The sequence below is a fragment of the Chiloscyllium plagiosum genome, chromosome 26 (assembly GCF_004010195.1).
Source record: "Chiloscyllium plagiosum isolate BGI_BamShark_2017 chromosome 26, ASM401019v2, whole genome shotgun sequence".
NCBI classification, from domain to species: domain Eukaryota; kingdom Metazoa; phylum Chordata; class Chondrichthyes; order Orectolobiformes; family Hemiscylliidae; genus Chiloscyllium; species Chiloscyllium plagiosum.
Window position 1 is genome coordinate 39,788,107 of NC_057735.1, and position 23,683 is coordinate 39,811,789.

At 43.5% G+C, this 23,683-nt stretch overlaps 2 protein-coding genes across 3 annotated transcripts in view; one reads left to right on the plus strand and one right to left on the minus strand.

The window, feature by feature from the left end:
• The window catches only part of pacsin1b (protein kinase C and casein kinase substrate in neurons 1b), a 396,461-nt gene extending 391,090 nt beyond the window's left edge, over positions 1-5,371 (minus strand). Inside the window, exon 1 of one of the 2 annotated variants that reach the window (XM_043716949.1) lies at positions 5,340-5,371. The gene's annotated coding sequence lies outside the window, so the exon portion shown is untranslated. Of the gene's footprint in view, positions 1-4,389; positions 4,405-5,339 lie in introns of those variants that run through there. The other variant, XM_043716951.1, reaches the window with a different exon arrangement.
• A 195-nt stretch (positions 5,372-5,566) lies between these two features.
• The window catches only part of rps10 (ribosomal protein S10), a 19,615-nt gene continuing 1,498 nt past the window's right edge, over positions 5,567-23,683 (plus strand). The window contains exons 1-5 of the mRNA XM_043716954.1: positions 5,567-5,647; positions 7,383-7,532; positions 14,432-14,606; positions 18,489-18,560; positions 22,731-22,786. Of these exons, the coding sequence (XP_043572889.1) occupies positions 7,383-7,532; positions 14,432-14,606; positions 18,489-18,560; positions 22,731-22,786 (453 nt within the window). The 5' untranslated portion in view covers positions 5,567-5,647. The remainder of the gene's footprint in view (positions 5,648-7,382; positions 7,533-14,431; positions 14,607-18,488; positions 18,561-22,730; positions 22,787-23,683) is intronic.

Below are 23,683 nucleotides of genomic sequence, written 5' to 3' on the forward strand. Positions count from 1 at the left end.
CTGGAGGCCTATGACCAGTGGAGTGCCACAAGGATCAGTGCTGGGTCCACTACTTTTTGTCATTTACATAAATGATTTGGATGCAGGTTCATAGCTCCTTGAAAGTGGATTCGCAGCTAGATAGGATAGTGAAGAAGGTGTTTGGTATGCTTTCCTTTATTGGTCAGAGTATTGAGTACAGGAGTTGGAAGATCATGTTGCGGCTGTACAGGATAATGGTTAGGCCACTTTTGGAATATTACATGCGATTCCAGTCTCTTTCCTATTGGAAGGATGTTGTGAAACTTGAAAGATTTACAAGGATGTTGTCAGGGTTGGAGGATTTGAGCTATAGGGAGAGGTTGAATAGGCTAGGGCTGTTTTCCCTGGAGCATCAGAGGCTGAGGAGTGATCTTATAGAGGTTTATAAAATGATGAGGGGCATGGATAGAGTAAATAGACAAGGTATTTTCCATGGGGTGGGGGAGTCCAGACCTAGCAGGCATAGACTTAGGGTGAGAGGGGAAACATATAAAGGAGACCTAAGGAGCTACCTTTTCACACAGAGGGTGCTGCGTGTATGGAATGGACTGCCAGAGTAAGAGGTGGAAGCTAGTACAATTGCAAAATTTAAAAGGCATCTGGATGGATATATGAATAGGAAGGGTTTGGAGGGATGTGGGCCAGGTGCTGGCAGGTGGGGCTAGATTGGGTTGGGATATCTGGTCGGCATGGACAAGTTGGACCAAAGGGTCTGTTTCTGTGCTGTACATCTCCATGACTCTATGACTTTAAACCACTTTCCTGCCTGCGGGTGCACTCTTGCGGCCTTGAAATCTTATTTATGACCTCACTACTCAACCTCCTGTACATTGGAGCTACAATTCAGGTTCCCATTCCCCTGCGGGATTAGTTTAAACTCTCCCAAGAGAGCATTAGCAAATTTCTCCCCCAGGATATTGATATCCCTCTGGTTCAGGTATAAACCATCTGTTTGTAGAGCTCCCAACTACCCCAGAATGAGCCCCAATTATCCAAGTATCCGAGTCCCTCCCTCCCGCACCAACCCTGTTGCTTCAACTCCTCTCTTTCCCTATTTCTCGCCTCGCTCGCATGTGGCACAGGTGACAAACCAGAGATAACAACTCCGTTTGTTGTAGCTCTAAGCTCCCTGAATTTCTGCCTTAAATCCCCATCCCTTCTCCTACCTATGTCGTTTGAGCCTATATGCACCACAACTTGAGGCTGCTCCCCCTCCCCCTCAGGGATCCCGAAAACACAATCCGAGAAATCACTAACTCTGGCTCCTGTGAGGCAACTCACCAACTGTGAGTCTCTCTCGTTCCCACAGAATCTCCTATCTGTCTCCCTAACCATTGTGTCCCCAATGACTAATGCTCTGCTGTTCTCCCTACTTCCCTTCTGAGCAACAGGGACAGACTCTCTGGCAGAGTCCTGTACCACATGGCCTGGTAAGTCGATCCCCCCCAACAATATCCAAAACGGTATACGTGTTATTGAGGGGAAAGGCCACAGGGGATTCCTGCACTGTCTGTCAATTCCTTTCCATCCCCTGACTGTAACCCATCTACCGTTTTCCTGTACCTGATGTGTGACTACCTCCCTGTAACTCCTCTCAATAACCCCCTTTGCCTCCTGAGTGATTCAAAGTTCATCCAGCTCCAGTTCCCTAATGCAGTTTCTGAGGAGCTGGATTGGGTGCACTTCCCGCAGATGGAGTCAGCAGGGACACTAGTGGTGATCCTCACCTCCCAAATTCTACAGGAGGAGCATTCAACTGCCCTAATCTCCATTGCCACTGTTCTAATTCCCAAAGAGACTATTAGAGACAGTAAAAAAATACTAATAACTTACCAACCTGGCCCACAGAATCTTTTTTATTAATTAGGGGAGGAAGGGGATAGGTAGGAGACACTACCTGAGTAATGTTTCAGGTTAAGCAACCGCCCAAAATATATTACCGTACTTATCCAGTTGTCCTGTGTCCACTCCTGCTCAGCGTGCGCTCTGCATTACATTAAGTAAGCTTTAAACAATTAATTTACCTTCCCAGCAGCCCCCTGGTCCTCACTCCCGCTGTAAAATGGAGGCCCCTGACACTTGAGGTAAGCTTTTTAACAATTAATTTATCTTTCTAGCAGCCCTCTGGTCCTCTCTCCTGCTGTAAAACACTCTACCAAGCACACACACATGCAAACACACTCTCGTGCACTCACACGCCCACACTCACACTCTTTCCCACACACACTCTCCACCACTGTCAAACCCCCTCCCCCCCCCCCCCCACACCCACACACACACCCATCCCCCCCCCCCCCCACACACACACACACACACACACACACTAGTCTATGGGGTGAATTTGCATTTGCAGAATTGTAATTTCAGGTACATTCTATTTTGTTCAAAAAGCACAAAATCTGCAGGCAGTCAATGCAGGAAGATTGGGATACAGTCAGAGTCTAACCTCACACCTTTAATGCATTGTATGAGCTGAGATGTCACTTCTTTTTAAAACCTTAATCTATTTCAAGAATGTGACTTGAGAAAAGTTCTGGGATTTACATATTAATGAACCAAAACTTCCAACCCATTCTAAAAGATGAAAGATTTAACAGCAATCTAGGTTTGTTCAATATATCATTTCAGTGATCTTTTGCTATAAATTGTGCCTTAACATCCTGCTCCACAGCTACCTGATGAAGAAGCAGTGCCCCCAAAACTAGTACTTCCAAGCAAACCTGTTGGAGTATAACCTGGTGTTGTGTGATTTTTAACATAATCAATTCAGCGTAATACTGTGTTGCAATATCACACAATCACATAAATTCAACCAATTTTTACTTATCCTTATTAGGTTATATGTTAATTTGTAATTCATAAATTTGCAATGTTTATATTTGTGCTTTAAGAAAATTCAGTTGTGTGGTTTTTATTACTGTTGATGCTCTTCTACTATTAAATGCATGGACACTAACATGAGTGGCACCAAAGCAGTGAGTAGCTCAGCCAGGGCCAAACTGTAATTCTTCTTCAAATGTCTGACTGTTATTCAACAATTATTTTAAACATGTGTATGTGGAAGCCAAGAAGACTCAATTGTGACACAATTGGCTCATACATGAACAGTTACTTAGGAAAGATTAAGGAGGCTGTTAACACAATGTAGACCTTTCCAGCATTGAGGAGCGAATTCCATCAGGACCGGCAGAGAAGGCAGAAAATTGGCCCGTAAATAGGGTGAGGAATGAAAACTGTGGAATCACAGGCCTAGGATTTTAATGGATTTAAAGGCTTTCTTTTGGGAAATGCTAAGAATTAGCCACATATTCTAAAACAAATTGGAATCACAAACCTAAGGCAGGAGAACACAATTCTGCAACGTTGGACTTTTATCAGTATCTTGAATGCTGGCTAGCCTATGATCAGTAAGCCTTGCTCTCCAGCTTGGGATTTTGTTTTTAGTCAGCCAACTGTCTAACATTCGCAGCGATTTATCACCAAGTTCCAAGTTAAGTTACCATACAGGTGGAAGTGTGTTTCATTGATCCAAAGAGCGCTCAGCTCCAAGCCTCATTATAGCTTAGTCTAAACTTAGATACAAGAACAGAATTCCAATACTGAGAAAAGAGTAAGTGGCTTGACAATCAGGTAACATTTGAAGTCAATAAGGATCAGGAGAAAATATCCAGTGATTGGAATTGCACACAGCATAAAAGAAGATTGTTGTAATCATCAGAGGCCAACATCCCAGCCTGGGACACTCGGGAAATCTGTGAGCATTGTCCTAAGCCTAATTATTTTTAGTCACCTCATCAATTATTATCTTCACATTACAGAAGTAGCACAGTTCGCTAACGTTTACACAGCATTCACCTCTTTTTTCAGAGAATGTAGCAGTCTCTGAGTTGCTTGCAGTAAAATCTGTAATATATTTACGGCTGTGATAGATTCTTGATCACTAAGGAACTCAAAGTGCAGCAATTGTAACTAGTTCAGCCAGGTGGAATTCATAGAATATGAGTTCCCTGATTAGGGACTCCCTAGCTGACAGATATTAATAAGAGTGTAAGAGGTTCTGTTCATTTGACAGCTGGGCCAGTGTCAACTTCTATACATCTGTAAATAAAGGGTGTCTTGGTGATGAACTAGCAGCCTCTATGGCATTGTTTCACAAGGATTAATGGGAAATAGCAGAAAATTGCTTATGAGGGGAGTCAGATAAGCTATGATCCTATTGAATTGCATAGCAGATGTGAGGGGCTGAACAGCTAACACCTGTTCCTCCACTTCTTATGGTCTTATATCTACCAATGCAAGTCAACTCATGATGTACTGGACATCTCGATTTTCTAGACAACTAAGCCAAGTGATATACATTGTACTTACCTAGCATTCTAGATCATAGTGATTTAAAAAAAAATCCATGAGCTTCTTGCAATTATTGTTTGAAGTCAGTATAAAGAATGCAGAATAGAGTAGCTTAATAGGCAGTTTGTAGTCATTTTTAAAAAAAATCCTGGAACACTGAACAGCTTTAATAAGAAGCAATAGTACTTCATTAGTTCAGTCGTCTTAGCTGAGAATGGTTAATGGTTGCCTGCCATATCCTGTGAAGTCTGCATTTCTTAACAGAGCAAAGTTGAGGGCTGTACCAGGAGAACAGCCAGGCGAGAGCGAGTAATAGCGTTGTCCAAAGATTCTTAAGATTTCAAGAGGAATATTTTTTGGTTTTTAAAAGCAATCACTCTCACTCATTTATTATATTATCCCAACCCAATTCTCCTACTCTCCCCCCACCTCCACACTTCCCTGGCCACCCCACAAGCCTCACCCTTCCAACTCAGTTCTGAAAGTAGACAACCTGAAAGATTAGCCTGTCCTTTCAATTACGTCATGCTACATTTTAATTAGATTCCCAGAAAATTCGCATTTGGACCTACATTGGTGCGGAAATATTCTCAGCATCTTCCCATCTGATCAGAAATATTCCCATTTGAGCCCATATTTATGCAGGATTCCCAACATATTCTCATTTTGAGTTTATACTTGTACAGAAATATCCCTGTTGGAGCCTGCTTTTCCGTGGAGAGATTCCCTCTCTCCCTGTTTGTGAAACTATGTTGGATTGCCCATGGCATCTGCTGTTCAGCGCCACTCACTGTCCTGGTGCTGCTCCAACAACATCCACCAAGGACTACAATTCCCAGCAGGCACGACAACCCAAAACACCACCCTCACACCCAAATAAAGCACAACAATCGGGGATAAAGCTTTCCATGCTGGCTACAACACTGTGACTCAACCTGCTCAAAAGCAAACACCGAGAATTCCCTTACCTCCTCCCGCCACATCCACAAGCTCCTTTAAATTTTACGTAAGCATCAATAACGGCTGTCCCTCGAGACCCAGCTGCCCAACGCGCCCAATTATTTACACCGATTAGTAAAAAAATACATTTTATATCTATCAAGTCCAATTGTAAAAAATAATCAAACTCAGATATTTCTTCTAATTATTCGAGAATTTATTTCAGTCAGGCAGCTGGCGCAGGCTCCAATATTCAGGACCCTCGGCGAAGGAGGAAGAGGCTTTGAGTGCGCATGCTTGGTCTTTTCCTGCTTCAGCCCTATTATTAGAGTTCAAGGTATGTAAGGAAGGACTGTCCAAATCCTTAAATATCTTTAACATCCCGCTGGGATGAACCTTCAAAATCTCAATAATGCTTCAAACGCGTCATCTGCATTTATTCACTCACTCATTTCTACAACTTCATGAGTACTTATTGAATAGTTTATACGTTATTTCCCAGCTGCTGCTGTGGTGGTGATGATATAGAGAGGTTAGGCCTCAGGCTCTGTTAATTGACTGAATAAAAGTTACAGGAAGTTGTGTAGTTTTAAAGACGTCTGTTTTGAACAGTTATCGTTAGTATTGAGTTAATGTTTTATGCAAGCTTTCTGGTTTCATGCGGGGAAAGTGACCCTCTTGTACCGCTGTTTCAAAGATGAGTTCCTGTAATAGGTTGTTGAGCCTAATATTAACAATAAGCATTGGAAATGCACTGAAGTAAAAAAGAAAATACGCGATTTGGAGGAACTTTACTGGTTTCATACCTGGATGTGCGGACTGTCTATTGAGGAACTTTGAACAGGCTGAAATTGTTTCAACTAGAATTCAAAAGAGAAAAGGGTGATTTGATTCAAGTCTATAGATTCTTATGATCTTGACAAGGTGGAAATAGAAAGGGCGGGTGATTCCAGAAAGAGGGGACAGTGTTTTTAAAATTAGGGTAATTTTTTAAAAAACAAGTGAGGGGCTTGTTTTTCTCTCTGGAATGTGTGGCATTGGAATATTCTGCCTCGGGAAGTAGGAGTCATTGAATATTTTTAAGTGAAGGTGGATTGATCAGTCATGTCTTACAGGTACTTGTTAAAGAAAAATCAAAGTAGATGGAATTTGGAACACATCGGCTGTGATCTTATTGATTGGTAATGCAGGGTTTGAAGGGATGGCTGACTTGTTTCTAATTTGTCCGCTTGGAGCCATATTCTGAAGTTGCCTCTTGAGTAGTTGGTTAAGGGTGCTATTTGAAAGATGGGTTGTATTTTATCTTCAGATGCAACTAATTTTAAAAAAAGACCAGAACAATCTGTTTTGATTAATTTACTTTGTTTCAGCCTTATTATGAAAGCTTTGGTTTGAAAGCAGTTTCATCATCAGTATAGTTTGTAACTCTAATCTGATAGCCTCAGGACTGGCCCTTTGGAGCAGAGAAGCTACCAAATCGTGGGAGGTATTGTATCCAATACAGAAACCAGGTTCCTGGTCTGTGTGGTCCCCTTACAAAGAGAAGTCCAGAAATGTGACATAACACTTGTGTTTCTGACTGCCTTTGCTGCTGACATTCCTGCAGAGATTGAGGTACTGAAGAAAGACAACTTTGCAGAGGCACTTCACAATACCATCACCTTATTGAAAGTGATGGGGGAGCAAATCTTAACTAGGACACTGATACTGTGAATCTGGTTTGTAACCAACAATGGTTTTATCTATACCTAGCAGTAAAGCTCCTGTTACTATTTAATTTTCTTAAAATAAGCTTCAAAATTGTACTGTAGACAATGAGATGGAGGTTGTTTCAAACAGGAGGTAGTCTGTGTGCCAGGCCACACGTGCTGTCAATGTAGGGTATGTCTGCGAAGGGAGCTACAATCTACAATAAACTCCTGCATTGTACTTAACCAAACGCATAATGTAAATGTTTTAGTGAATATAGACCTATATTAGGCTTAATATTGGCAGTGATTCACTAATATTAGGTTATGGCCAAACTAGTTTCTGTGGATTTCCAATATTGAAGACCTTCTGTTGTATTTCAGATGCTGATGCCCAAGAAGAATCGTATTGCTATCTATGAGCTCCTCTTCAAGGAGGGAGTAATGGTGGCTAAGAAGGATGTGCATATGCCAAAACATCCAGAATTGGCAGACAAAAATGTCCCTAACTTGCACGTAATGAAAGCCATGCAGGTATCGTATTTAAACAGCAACGATTTATAAAAAGTCCATAAATTTCCAAGGAGCTTTGTGGAGAGTTTATGAAACAAGTTTGACACTGACTCTATTAGAAATGCTAAGGCGGATGGCCAAAAGCTTACTCAAAAAGATAGGTTTAAAGGTGAATCTTAAAAGGAGGAAAGTGAGGCGGTATTGGGTAAATGGAAGATATTTCAGAGCTTGGGGTCTTGGTAGCTGAATGCATAGTTACTAGTAGTGGGAAGATTTAACATTGTTAGTATTCAGAGAGTCCAGTGATCTCAAAATGCTCTAAAGGTGGAGAGGGATAATGTCAATCATTGCAAAGGATAGGCCTTATATTTTTGCAAACAGTTTCAGTTAGAAGTGCAAAGGGGTGATCTAGTTCTACTTCCAGAGAACCACGATATCATTGATGCCAGTCTTCAGCCAATTCAGTTCACTTTTCATGATATTAAGAAATAGCTGAAAGCACTGGCCTTTACAAAGGCTTGGGTTCTGGCAATATTACTAAGGATTTGTGCTCAAAAAACAACTGCACCTTTAGATTGGCTGTTCCAGTAAAGGGTTTAAAATTGTAATGCTGGAATAGCACAACCGGTCAGGCAGCATCCAAGGAGTAGGAGTTGACGTTTCGAGCATGTGCTGTTCATCAGGATTGCGGGAGAGGCCCAAAGGGATGAGAGCTAAATGGGAGAGGGTGGGGCTGGGGCAACCTAGCTGGTAATGCGATAGGTGGGGGGTAATGGTGATAGGTCAAAGAGGAGGGTGGAGCAGATAGGTGGGAAGGGAGATGGCCAGGCAGGGCAGTTCAAGAGGATGGTGCTGAGTGAGAGGGTTGGATCTGGGATAAGGTGGGGCAGGTAAATGAGGAAATTGGTGAAATCAACATGGATCCCATGTGGTTAGAGGGACTCAGTGTTGGCTAGAATTTGGTGGTGGGGGAGCCTCAGGAGTTGCATGTCCTTGGCGGAGTGAGAGGCGATGTTGAAATGTTTAGCCACAGGGCGGTGGAGTTGTTTAGTGCGTGTCCCAGAGACTTTTTCTGAAACATTCCACAAGTTGGCGTCCTCTCTCCCGAATGTGGAGACCACATCGAGGGCAATGGATGCAGTAGATGACGTGTGGAAGTACAGGTAAGTCTCTGTCAGATGTGGAAGAAGTGAAGGGGGAGGTATGGGTGGAGGTTTTGCATCTTTTGCAGTAGTGGCGGAGGGTGGATTAGTGGGGGGTTGTGGACCTAACAAGGGAGTCAGGGAGGAAATTGTCTTTGTGGAAAGCAGATAGGGTTGGGGAAGGAAATATAACTCTGGTGGTGGGGTCTGTTTGTAGATGGCAGAAATGCTGGAGGATGAAGCGTTGTATCTGGAGGTTGGTGGGGTGGAAGGTGATACTGAGGCTCTGAGCTTGTGATTGGAGGGGTGAGGTTCAAGGACGGAGATGTGGGCAGCAGAGGAGATAAGCTGGAGGACATTGTTGACCATGTGGGAGAGGAAATTGCAGTCCCTGAAAAAGGAAACCATCTGGGATGTTCTGTGGTGAAATTAGGTTCTTCTGGGAGCAGATGTGGCAGAGGCAGAGGAATTTGGAGTAAGGGATAGCATTTTTGCAGGAGGCAGTGTGGAATGAGGTGCAGTCGAGGTAGCTGTGGGAGTCGTTGGGTTTATATATGTGACATGTTGAGTAGGTTGCCGGAAATGGAGATGGAGATGTCCAGGAAGGAGAGGGAGTGTCTGAGATGGTCCAAGTGGACTTGAGGTCAGGGTGGAAGGTGTTCGTGAAGTTGATGAACTGTTCACCCTCCTCTTAGAAGCAAGAGGTGGCACTGATTCAGTCATCGATGTAGCGGAGGAAAAGATGGGGGGGTTGTGCCATTGTAGCGGAGGAAGATGGACTGTTCCATGTACCCAACAAAGAGGCAAGCATAACAGGTGCCCATGGTTACCCCTTTGATCTGAAGGAAGTGGGAGGATTTGAAGGAGAAATTGTTCAGGGTGAGGACCAGTTCACTCAATTGAATGTGTGTGTCAGTGGAAAGGTACTGGTTAGGTTGGTGCGAGGAAGAAACGGAGGGTTTGTAGGCCTTTGTCACAGCAGATGGATGCCCATGGTGAAGATGAGGTGTTGGGGGCCGGGGAAACGAAAGTCACGGAGGAGGTGGAGGGTGTGGGTGGTGTACCGAATGTAGAGATAAGTTTGGTATAGCAGGAGCAGGCTGAGATGATGGGTTGACTGGGTTTGTGAATTTGGGAATAAGATAGAACCGGGTGGTGTGGGATTTCTGGACTGAGGTTGGGGGCTGTTGGTGGGCGACCCCCCCTGAGGTGTTCAGGTTGTGGGTGGTTAGCAAGATGATAGTTTGGTGACGTGAGGTGAGTTTGTGGTCGAGGGGCCATTTGGAGGAGGTGACTGCGAGTTAGCGTCTGGCTTCAGCAATGGAGTGTTGATGGGCCAAACAACTCTTCTCTCCCCCCCCCCCTCCCCCCCAAAGTTTCGTCTGCTGTGAGGTTGGGGTTAGAGCAGAGGACACCTTCCCTTGCAATCACAAGATGTGCAAAACCTGCGCCAACACCTCCCCCTCACCTCTGTCCAAGGCCCCATAGGATCCTTCCACATCCAACAGAGCTTTACCTGTACTTCCAGACACATCATTTACTGTGTCCATTGCTCTCGATGTGGTAGTGTCTACATTGGTGAGACTGGATGTCAACTTTTGGAATGTTTCAGAGAACATCTCTGGGGCTAACTCACTAAACAACTCCAATGCCCTGTGGCCGAACATATCAGCACCCCTTCCCACACCACTAAGGACATGCAAGTCCTAGGGCTGCTTCACCGCCAAACTCTAGCAACCCGACGCCTGGAGGAAGAATATCTCATCTTCTGCTTTGGGACCCTCTAACTACATGGGATCAATGTTGATTTCACCAGTTTCCTCATTTACCCTGCCCCATCTTAGCCCAGATCCAACCCTCTAACTCAGCACCGCCCTCTTAAACTGTCCTGCCTGTCCATCTTCTTTCCCACTTATTGGCTCCACCCTCTGACCTATCGCCATCAACCCCCACCTTCATTTACCTATCACATTCCCAGCTACCTTCCACCCACCCCCAACCAAACCCCCCGCCACCAGCCACACTCCCGTTATTCTCTCAGCCTCCTTGGCCCCCTCATTCCTGATGAAGAGCTCAGGTTCAAAATGTTGACTGTCCTGCTCCTTGGATGGTGCTTGACTGGCTTTGTTTTTCCAGCACCACACTCTTCGACTCTGATCTCCAGAATCTGCACTCCTCACTTTCTCCCTGTTCCAGTAAAGGGACAAATCTGACATCTATCTGGAAGTGTGTAAAATTGCCTGGGTAGGGTTGGTCCACAAATGACGTCCCAGCCAATTATCACCCCCTCCACTGACACCCTCATTTGCCTGGCAGAACTGGTCCTCACCCTCGACAGTTTTTCATTTGATTCCTCCCACTTCCTACAAACCAAAGGGGTAGCCATGGGCCCAAGCTGCCTCTTTGTAAGATACCTGGAACAGTCCCTCTTCTGCAACTACGCTGGCACCATCCCTCACCTCTTTCTCCCCTATGTTGATGATTGCATCAGTGCTCTCTTGTGCTCCTGCAAGGAGCTTGAGTAGTTCACCAACTCCTTCCATCGTGCCCTCAGATTCACCTGCACCATTTCTGATACCTCCCTCCCCTTCCTGGACCCCTCCGTCTCTGGAAACCGACTCACCCCTGATACCTTTTCACACCCACTGACTCCTCACAACTATCTCAACTACACTTCCACTCACCCACCCGCCTGCAAAAATGCTATCCCATACTCCCAATTCCTCTGCCTCTGCCACATCTGCTTCCAGGGCATCCCAGATATCAACCTACTTCAGCGATCATAGTTTCCCCTCAGTAATTAAGGATGCCCTCAAATCCCCTCCCCCAACACCAATGAGGATAGAGTCCCCTTAGTTCTCACATACAATCCCACCAACCTCTGAATCCAATGCATCATTGTCTGACACTTTTGCCACTTACAATCAGATCCCACCACCAAAAAGGTATTTCCTTCCTCATCCCATCCGCTTTCCACAGGGACTGGTCACTCTGCAAATTCTTTGTCAACTCTATACTCCTCACCAACTTCTCCATCACACCCAGTACCTTTCCTTGCAACCACAAGAGTGCAATATCTGTCCTCGCACCACTTCCCTTCTCAGCTCTGTCCGAGGCCCTAAACAATCCTTCCAGATCCAACAGAGATTCGTGTCATTTAACCTCATCTGTTGAATCTGTTACTTCCAATGTGGTCTTCTATATATTGGGGAGACCAAACACAAGTACATAGTCCAGTTCGCTGAGCATCTGTGCCAACTCAACTTTGTGGTTACCATCCACTTTAATTCCCCCTCCCACTCCCCTGACAACATGTCCTTGACTGTCAGAGTGAGGCCAAACAAAACCTGGAGGAACAACACCTTATTTCACCAGGAACGTTTAGAGCCCAGTAGCCTCAACATTGACTTCACCAGCTTCAAAGTCACTCCTCCCCCAGCCTAATCCCATGTCTGGCTCTCCCACCTCCCTGATCTGTTTTAAGATGACCATTTTCCTACTCACCTATCCACTCCACCCTTCCCACTGACCAATCATAGTAACCCCTGACCTGCATCCACCTCATCATCCCACCCACCCTTCCCCCAGCCCCATTCCCCTCCGTCCACATACAGAGGAACCATGGTTATCCAAACAACACAGCCGGGGAGTATTTTGTCAGATAATCGAATGCTGGCTGGGACAGTTTAGCCAAGCATCGAGACCTTGCGATCCTGTCGGATAATCCAAAATTTGGATAATCGCATGCCGGATAATTGAGATTCCTCTGTACTTTTGGGCTCCCTTCTCCTTCTCAGCCCTGATGGGTTTCACCCCGAAACGTTGACCTTCTGCTCCTTGGATGCTGTCTGATCTGCTATGCACTTGTAGCTTCACATTTTTTGCCTCTGATTTCCAGCATCTGCAGTTGCTACTGTCTCCCAATTATCACTCCTCCCTCCTGTTAAACCGCAGCAAAGAGGTGGAAGGTATGGTTGACAAGTGCCAGTTACACAGCAAAAACCTGCTCACTAGTTCTGAATTTGGGTTCCACCAGGGTCATTCAACTCCTGACATCATTTTAACCTTAATCCAAACATTAACAAAAGAGCTGAATTTATGAAGTGAGGTATGATTGATTTCCCCTTGACATCAATGGAACATTTGACCAAGTGAAACAGAGGGACCCTTGCTAAATTGAAGTCAACAGGATTTTTGGGAGGGTTAAGGTTTGGAGTCGGATGTACAAAGGAAGGCGATCGTGGCTATAGAAGGTTGTACCTCAAAGACCCTGGACATGGTTGTAGGCATTCTTCAAGGTGGTATTTTAAGACCAATCATTTTCGGCTGCCTCATCCTCAGGTCAGAAGCAGGGATATTTATGGATTGTGCAGTATTCAATGCAATTTACACCTGTTAAAATAACTGAACCAGTGTGTATCCATATATGCAGCTAGAGCTGGACTACCAGATTTTGACTAACAAATTGCAAGAGGGCATAGATTTAGGGTGAAAGAAGAAAGATATAAAAGAGACCTAAGGGGCAACGTTTTCATGCAGAGAGTGGTGCGTGTGTGGAATGGGCTGCCAGAGGAAGTGGTGGAGGCTGGTACTATTGCAACATTTAAAAAGCATCTGGATGGGTATATGAATAGGGAGGGTTTGGAGGGATATGGGCCAGGTGGGACTAGATTGGGTTGTAAATCTGGTTAGCTTGAATGAGTTGGTCTGAAGGGTCTGTTTCCGCGCTGTACGTTTCTATGACTCCAAGTGACATTTGTGCCACACAAGTGCCAGATGATGACCATCTCCAACATGAGAACGTTTAACCATTTCCCATTTTTCAGTGGCATTACGGTTGCTGAATCCTTCAGTGTAAGCATCTTGGGGATTACTGTTCATCAGCAGCAACTAGGCCAGCCACATAAATACTGCAGCTGCAAGTACAGGTCAGGCTATTAATTCTGTTGTATTAACACACCACCTTGCTTCCAAGAGCCAATAGATCATCTGCAAGGCCAAGGTAATTGTAGTGTGGCTCTGGCAACCCTGAAGAAGCTCAAGCTATCCAGGGTGAAAGAGTCTGCTTGATAGCTATTTCAACCATTGACTTGAACGTTCTCTCCCTCCACCAGTATTGCATGGAGACAGCAGTGTATACCATACACAGTGTACTGGAGCAAAGTATTAAGCCTTCTTTGGCAATATGTTCCAAACCCATCACCCCTAACATTTAGGTGGATTAGACAGCATGGGAACATCGCCATCTGCAAGTTTTCTTCCCAGCCACAAACCATTCCCTGACTTGGAACTGTATTGCTATTCTTCCAATGTCACTAAATTGAAATCCTAGAACTCTCCCAACAGGACTGTGGACTTAACTGCACCAGATAGATGGCAATGGTTCATCACCACCTTTTCAAGGGCACTTCAGACTGGGCAACAAGTCTTGGTTTTTCCAGTGATGTCCCAGATCCTTTGAGAGAATCAAAAACTTCGTAAATCTAGAGTCCAGAAAAGCCTGTTGCAAAGCAGTTCATTGCACAGTATGGATCAGTAAACCTGAGGGCTATAGTGATAAAAGAAAACATGTTTTTTGATATGAGAACATAAGGATAGGTACCTGCTCTAGCCTGAAGGCTGCACATCTGTCTCAAGAAATTGCTTTACTCCAGTTAGTAGTTCAGAATCTTGTATATTGTAGTTTAAACATGGAGGTTTCAATTTGAATGATAAGTTGTATGTATCAGATATACTAAAAACAACCTGACAGTTAAATTGTTTCTTTTTAATCTGCAGTCTTTGAAATCTCGTGGTTATGTAAAGGAGCAGTTTGCTTGGCGACACTTCTACTGGTATTTGACAAACGAGGGCATTCAGTACCTGCGTGACTATCTTCACCTTCCTCCTGAAATTGTTCCTGCTACTCTACGTCGCCAGACTCGTCCTGAGACTGCCAGGCCAAGGCCTAAAAGTAATATACTTTCTGGAGAATTAATCCTGCAGTTGTTAACATTAGACAAGCTTGACAAAAGCCCAAGATTATATAAATATTTAAATACAGCATTATTTTATTAGCTTTTTTTTTCTTGCTATTTTATTTATATGTGTCTAACATTAACCTGCTACTTTGAAAAATAAATGTTCAAAATGGCTCTGGAATCTGAGCCACCGAATCGTAGAATCATCCAGCATGGAAGCATCTGTTTATGGCCATGCTGTCTTGTCAGGTCGTTTTACCTTGAGATTGAATGGGGCTCACTGCAAAGATAATGTACTGGGAAAAAGAAAATGGAATAAAATGGGTGTGGCTAAGCCTTAGGATTACAGACTTAGAGGCTGCAACAACTAAGATCTGTAAGTTTTTTTTTAATGCTTTGTTATAGCAAGATTGATGTATAGTAATTAGTAATGCCCATTTTCTGCATTATATCATGCCTTGCTTTCCAGCTGAAAAGGCAAGAGTTACACATGCAGAAATCGGGGAGGCACAATGGCTCGTGGTTAGCACTGCTGCCTCACAGCACCATGGACCTAGGTTTGCGTCCAATTGTGCAGACTCCACACAGGCATTCTTGTGTCTGCACAGGTTTCCTCCGGGTGCTCCAGTTTCTTCCCACAGACCAAAGATATGCAAGTTAGATGAATTGGCTATGCTAAATTGCCCATAGTGTCCATGGATGTGTAGGCTAGATGAACTAGCTATGGGAAATGCAGGGTTACAGGATTGAGGTGGATTGATACTCTTTGGAGGGTCAGTGTGGACTCAATGGATAAATGATCTGCTTTCCACACTATAGGGATTCTGTGCAACAAGATTCCTATATAAATTACTGAAAACTGTTTTTTCAGTGTTGCTGTGGTGTATTCATCCATAACAAGTATGTTGTCATTACATATGTAGAAATGGTTATGAATTATATTTTTAACTTGCATTTGTCCAGAATGGCCGAGTTTTAATTTTAATGCCCACTCCTGTACACTGAGGAGAGGGCAAATTCTATCCCCAGAATTTGGTGCTCAGGTTAATTTTAAAACTGAGATTAGTAGGTGAGGGAATCAAGGTGCCTAGATGACATTGTGCTGGAATAAACTTGAGGGGCTGAATAGCCTACTCTCATAATGCCTCAGTACTTGGAATAATTGGGAAGTTTTATGCAATGTTGCTGTCTGTTCTGGTGGTACTAGCCTGATGTCTGCACAGCTCTGTTCTTGAGTTACAATTCTGGAAACTCATTGAGCTTTGACGGGAGAATGATGCATTATAAGTACAGAAATAGTACAGCTCATCCCTTGATTATATATTTAACTCTTCTACTGCTTCTCCGCAAGCAGAGAAGTTGTGCTTCTCCACTTCATCCACATCAAAGCAGCCAGTTCAGAAAATTGGTGAAAATCAATTAATGGAGCTTTAGGCTATTCTAGTTATGGAATGTATATTGTGCATGAAATATGTTATCAAACGACTTGAACTTTATTGTGATCAAGTATTTAGCAATTGAAATTTTGTATTTCAAACATTTTAAAATTCTTTGATCACTTAGGTGAGACTGTGATTGGCAGTACATAGTGCTCACTTTATTTTGCCAATGTTTCATCCTTAAGTTGTGACCCAATTTGGTGGTGGTATCACCAAACTTACTTTTCTATCTGATTCATTGGCCAGTCTGTTTGTAAAGCAAATCTTTACCTGTGAGGTTGCTGCATTTCAAACCAATTTAGCGTACATTGATATTTTGCACATTTCTTACACCGTGCCCTGCTACAGTTTTTAACCTTTAAATGCAGTAAAAAGCAACTTGGGTGCTGTAATTTTAGAATCCAATTTAGACCAAGATTCTTAAGGTGTGAATCAAGACTTTGTGGAGTCTGACACCTTGAATCACTTGTGGTTCAAGGTGCCTCTTGAACCTTCACCGCAAATACGGTCATTGAGCTGTACAGCATGCAGCAGATCCTTGGGTCCAACTCGTCCATGCTGACTAGATATTCTAAATTAATCTAGTCCCATTTAATCCATATCCCCCTCAATCCTTCCTGTTCACATAACCATGCTTTTTAAATATTGTAATTGCACCAGCCTCCACCACATTCTCTGGTAGCTCATTCTGTACAAGCATTACCTTCCGCATGAAAACGTTGCCTCTTGGGTCCATTTTAACTCTTTCCCCTTTCACCTTAAACTGTGCCCTCTAGTTTTGGACTCCCCTACCCTGGAGAAAAGACCTTGGCTATTCAGCCTATCCATGTCCCTCATGATTTTATAACTGCCTGTAAGGTCACCTGTCTGTCTCTGACGCTCCAGGGAAAACAGCCCTAGCCTGTTCAAGCCCCTCCCTATAGCTCAAATCCTCCAACCCTGGCGACATCCTTGTAAATATTTCAAGTTTCAAGTTTCACAATATTTTTTCGATAGGGACACCAAAATTGAACACAGTATTCCAAAATTGGCCTAAGCAATGTCCTGTACAGCCTCAATGTGATCTCCCAACTCCCATACTCCGTGCACTGACCAATAAAGGCAAGCACAGCAAATGCTGTCTTCACTATCCTGTTTCTCCTGGGACTCCACTTTCAAAGAACTATGAACCTGCATTCCAAGGTCTCTTTATTCAGCAACACTCCCCAGGACCATACCACTAAGTGTATAAGTCCTGCCCTTATTTGCCTTTTCAAAATGCAGCACCTCACATTTATCTAAATTAAACTCCAAGTGCCACCCATTGGCCCATCTGATTGAGATCCCATTGTACGCTGAGATAATTATCTTCACTGTCCACAACACCAGCTCAATGAATTTCCAGCACCGATCCTTGTGGCACAGGCCTCCAGTCTGAAAAGCAACCCTCGACCACCACCCTCTGTCTTCTACCTTTAAGTCAGTTCAGTATCCAAATGGCTAGTTCTTTCTGTATTGCATGTGATCTAACCTTGTTTAGATTTACCATGTGGAGCCTTGTTGAACATCTTACTGAAGTCGGTATAGATCACGTCCACCATTCTGTCATCGTCAATGCACTTTGTTACTATTTCAAAAGACTTAAATCAAGTTAATGAGCTGCAACATGAGACAAAAAAAAGCCCAGTAAAAGCCGTGCATATTAAGAAACTATTTTTCATCCTTCTCCTAATATCATAGACTTCTAAAATTAGATTGCATTTATTAAAGTCCTGATATTTACATTTAAAATTGTTACCAAGGCGCACTCACATCAAGCTATAATGTAAATGAGTTTCATGTTTGTTATAGTGTGTTCCTGGAAGAATGGCAAAATTCAAATAGTATCAGTTACCTACCCTCCTTGTGGTGGTTAGGTAGAATTTGCTGCAAAAAGCTTTATACATTTGGGACAATAAAACTATTGCACCACTGGCCCAATTACAATGCATTAGCTTTGTTGTTAGTTGGCCTCCCGTTAAGATCTACTATGGGGTTCAGCTGTTACTATAATAACATCAATCTTGGCTGAATGGTTACACTCGAGTTGTGTTCATGGATTTGGGTTCCATACTATCGACCTTAGCTTGTAATTAATGCTGGCATTTATTGAGAGATGCTGCACTATTATTTAGATGGTGCTTAACTTTTGGAATAAGAACAAGACTTAAAGAAACAAATATTATCTTGGCATTTTGGTCAACCAACCAATGCCAGTAAAATAGATAATCTTGTCATTTCTTTGCTGTTTGTGATTTTGCTTGGTATACGAGGGTATTAACCCACATTACAGACATTTGCAGTGTTTCTCAAGCACTCTTTCTCATGTTCTGATGTTTAAAGTGGTGTATAAATTGAAGTCCATTTTAATCTTTTGCCCTTCAGATATAGTGTGTTAACATTTTGGAATACTTGCAGGTCTGGGTGAGGACCGTCCATCTCGTCTTCGTGGTGAAGCTGACAGAGACACTTACAGGCGGGCTGCTCCCCGTAAGTATTGATCATCAGCCATTGAGTTGTATGGATGATATCTAACTTGATGCAATCTAGTTTTTGTGTTTTCTGATTCCAGGTTTATAATTTATCAATAGTGGAACAATTGGACACAGTTCAAAGAAACTTAACTTGTACACAAGTATGTAAGTTAGCTCGCTGAGCTGGAAGATTTATTTTCAGGCGTTTCGTCACCGTACTAGATAACATCATCAGGGAGAGTCTCTGCGCTTCAAAGAAGACTCTCACTGATGTTACATAGTATGGTGACGAAATGTTTAAAAACAAATCCTCCAGCTCAGCAAGGTAACTTGCATACTTATCATCAACCTGAGCTACAAATCTTCTCAAAAACCGCTTACACATGAGCTCCCCCCCCCCCCCCGCCTCCAGAACCCGAAAAGGCTTTCCCTTTTTGTATCCAAAGTGGAACTTGAGGAACTGTGTACATTGTTTAAAACAAAAAGCAGCTAGCCATACCGGAAGATGGCTGATCTTTTTGAGTTGTTTGTTTGCGTTTAACTGATTAGTTTGAGAAATAATAGATTTAGCCCAGATAATGTATTTGCTTCGCTCTATCTTTATAAAGAATTCTTGAACTTTCCTTGCACACTTCTGCTATGTGGGCCCAAATTCAAACCTTCTAAATTTTTTTGTTGGGTTTTATAAATTTTCTTGGAGTGGAAACAAGGACTTGGGTATCTAATTTATTTAATGAAAGCAAACTTACCTCAAGCTGGAAATCTCAAATGAACTAAATACGTACTGGAGAAACTCAGCAGGTCTGGCAGCATCTGGGGAGAGAGAAACACAGTTAACATTCTGACTGATATATTCTTCAGAGTCTATGTTTCGGATATAAGCCCTTTATCAGGAATGTTGGGGTAGGGGGAAGGGGGCTGAGAGATAAATAGGAGGGGCAAAGGTAGCTAGGAATGTGACCGGTGGATACAGGTGCAGGGGTGATTATGATAGGGTGGAGCAGATAGGTGAGAAGCAAGATGGCTGGTTCAGGAGGGCATGCCAAGTTGAAGGGTTGGATCCAGGATGAGGTGGGGGAGGTGAGATTTGGAAACTGTTAAAGTCAACATTGATGCCATGTGGTTGACGGGTCCCAAGGCGGAAAATGAGGCGTTCTTCCTCCAGTTGTCAGATGGCTTGGATTTGGTGGTGGAGGCGGCCCAGGACTTGTATGTCCTTGGTGGAGTGTGAGGGTGAGTTGAAGTAATCGGCCACGGGGCGATGGGGTTGATTGGTATGTGTCCCCGCGATGTTTTCTGAAACATTCCGCAAGTTGACGTCGTGTCTTCCCAGTGTAGAAGAGACCAAATCGAAAGTAATGGCACAGTAGATGAGGTGCCGGATGTGAAAACATCCTTTCGGGCCATGGATGGAGATGAGGGGGCGGTGTGGGTATTGGTTTTACACCCCTTTTGGCGGCAAGGGAAGCTGCTGGGTGTGGAGAGTGAACGTGTGGGGGCGCATGGACCTAGCGAGGGAGTCGCGGAGGGAATGGTCTCTGCGGAACGCAGATAGGGGTGGGGAGGGAATGTATATATCTGGTGGGGTCTGATTTATAGGTGGCGGAAACGACGGAGGATGATGTGCTGAATCCAGAGATTAGTGAGGTGGGAGGTGAGGACAAGGGGGTTGTTGCAGTTAGAGGGGTGAAATTCAAGGGCAGGAGTGCGAGAATTGGAGGAGATGCACTGGAGGGAATTGTTATTCATGTGGGAGGCCAAATTGTAGCCCTTGAGCTAGGTGGCCATCTGGAATGACCTGGAATGGAATTGCTCCTTCTGGGCAGATTTCAGTAGCCGAGTGCATTAACTTCAATAGGGAGATGTTGGATGGGTGTAAACTCAGAAGTTGGAGAACAGAACTCGTGCTCTGAAGTTCTGAAAATCTGTATCAGAAGAATATCTGTATCGGAAGACTGAAGAGTGCCCAAATGAAACTGGGGTGGTTGTTCTAGTTTGCATTGAGCTTCATTGAAACACTGCAGCAGACCCAGAATGGAAATGTTCATGTGGGAGCAATGTGGTTAATTGACATAGGAACCAACTGGAAGGTCGAGTCATTCTTATGGACAAAGTGGACATGTTCTGCAAAGTGGTCATCCAGTCTGAATTTAATTGTAAGTTTTCTCATCTGTTCGTGCAAATGAAAGTTCCTGAACTGTCATTTTGGGCTTTATCTGAGACCTCATTGGATTTTAAATGCATATCTGTGTGTGCAGCGTCGTATTTCATGTATTATACCTTAGAATTATTTTTCTCACCTTGCCTCATGGTAACTTTTGCACTGAGGTATGATCCATAGACAGTGGCCTAATGGGAGTTTAATGCCAGCATTTGAATGGGGGTGAATTTGAACCTTATTATTCTTTGTGGCTAAGCAATAACATGCTGAATGGGATCTTTACTCATCAAGATGATGGGAAGTTCTGTATATCAATCCATTACACCAGTTGTGGAGAACTATTTGAGTGAAGCCAGACACACACTTGTATTAACACATGTCGTTCCAATTGAATTACTATCGGCAGTTAAGAAGTAGATTAGCAATGGTACAAGTGGATTCCAGTAGCTGAGTGAATTAAACTTCAATGCCTTATATCACTATTTGATGATTTAGCCCATTAATCTTATTTTACCTTACAGTATCTAATCTGCAGACTTTCTGCATGAAACCTATCTTTCCCCATGTCTCTTGATGCCTTCAGTTAGCGAGAACCAACAGTTTTAAAATGAACAATTGTTCCAAAATCAATTCTAAATTTTTAGGATTCCAAACTTCTCCATAGCATGTAGAAATGTGTCTTGATTTAACTGCTGAAACTCTATAAAAATCTTTCAAGTTAAAATGCATTTGCAGAAAAGTAAAACCATTCTGCTTCTACAGTCAAACCTTAGATGTCTCCTTTTATTCAATTGATGCCCCTTGGCTTGTGGTCAGATTGTCTTGTGTTCACTGCCTTTAGAATATGAATACATTCCATATAAGATGCCTGGATATGCACCCGAAGCCTTATAAATGGAAATGGAATTAGGCTGGGTTGGTTGTTTTTCAGCCAGTGCAAACATGATGGGCAGAGTGGCCCTTTTGTGCTTTAGATTTTCTACATTTTCTAAATCCTCTAACTATTTGAAAAGGATAAATGTAAGTGGCAGTGTTTTCTTGTGGATCTTAAGTGTTTTCAATCAGCTCCTTGCCTGATCTGGTGTTTTCTAGGGGTTGAGGGGTGTTGTTTATTTATCTTCAGATTTGGCTGGATGTTGCTTACATCTTTGCTGGCATTGGCAGAATGTTGTCTTTGGCAAGGAGTGAAATTTTGTAGTCTTGATACAAATGCTGCTTTATGGCTTTCCTGTTTCCTGAAGAAATGAATCTGTTTCATTTTCATACCATTGTCAAGGTTGGCTGTAGTCTGTCTTCCTCCACCTATTGTAGATATCGCAGAGGCCAGGTTTATTGTTCTTTTCAATTTTTATTGATAGAGATGGAGTTTGTTGGAGTGTTAAAATTTTGCTTGGTCCTTTCTGGCCATTAATCTGAAGTCTGGCTTTGAATATGGTTATGGCTATATTCTGTATATTTTGTGCAACTGTGAATTATTTGCAATGTATTGGGAAATGTTGACCCAAACTTGTGTGTTCTGTTAGTGTGATTTTCTATATTGAACATTAAGTCACAAAAGGAGCACCCTTTGAAGTCCCATGATTGTTAACGAACTTCCCTCCATTAAGTAGTAGCTCACTTGAAAAGTGGACCTTTTCAGCAAGTTACCAGGCGGACTGGGCAGGGTACCCAACAAAGACCTAAAGTTTGTTGATAATCAAAAGAATACCTGCCCTTTGTTTAAATAGTAACTTCAGGAACATGCAGAGAATTTGGGTCCGCTTCTTTATTTTAAATCAACTCTATCCACTCTGTCTTCCATTCACTTGGGTCAGCACATTGCCCTGAATCATCAGGCTCCAGCTCGGTTTCTGGGTCAGATTTATTTCAGAAACCGTGTCGAGTTACTGTCAGCACAGGGTATAGGGACTGTTGATTTAAAACTGGTGAATGCTATCCATTTGAGAACTGGGTTTGATGTTTGTAATGGATGCTTTGATCTATGCCAGTAGGAAAGTGTTATAAAGACCTTGATTGTTTTTACAGTTGGTGCAGACAAAAAGGCTGAAGCTGGCGCTGGTGCAGCTACAGAATTCCAGTTTGTAAGTATTGTCTTTTTTCGAAAAGTGGGATGCACAGTAATTTGAAATTTGATCCAGTGGCTGAAGAAAGTGAAAAGATTTTGTCCAGTTCCAAAGCAATGAATAAGTGAAGTTTGTATACAAAGTCCATTGTATAAAGTCCTGAGCTGGAAGGTCTTCCTAGTTCCAAACTTCCAGCTCAGCATACAAAGTCCAATGGACTGTCCATTGTAATGTTGTTAGTTATAGAGCCTTCGAGATGTATAGCACAAAAACAGACCCTACGATCCAACTCGTCCATGCCAATCAGACAACCTAAATGAATCTCGTTCTATTTGCCAGCATTTGACTCATGTCCCTCTCCATCCCGTATTCCCAATTCCTCCGCCTCCGTCGTATCTGCTCCCAGGAGGACCAGTTCCACCACAGAACACACCAGATGGCCTCTTCTTTAGAGACCGCAGTTTCCCTTCCCACGTGGTTAAAGATGCCCTCCAATGCATCTCGTCCACATCCGCACCTCCGCCTTCAGACCCCACCCCTCCAACTGTAACAAGGACAGAACGCCCCTGGGCTCACCTTCCACCCTACCAACCTTCACATAAACCAAATCATCCGCTGACATTTCCGCCACCTCCAAAAAGACCCCACCACCAGGGATATATTTCCCTCCCCACCCCTTTCCGCCTTCCGCAAAGACCGTTCCCTCTGTGACTACCTGGTCAGGTCCACGCCCCCCTACCACCCACCCTCCCATCCTGGCACTTTCCCCTGCCACCGCAGGAACTGTAAAACCTGCGCCCACACCTCCTCCCTCACCTCCATCCAAGGCCCCAAAGGAGCTTTCCACATCCACCAAAGTTTTACCTGCACATCCACTAATATCATATATTGTATCCGTTGCTCCCGATGCGGACT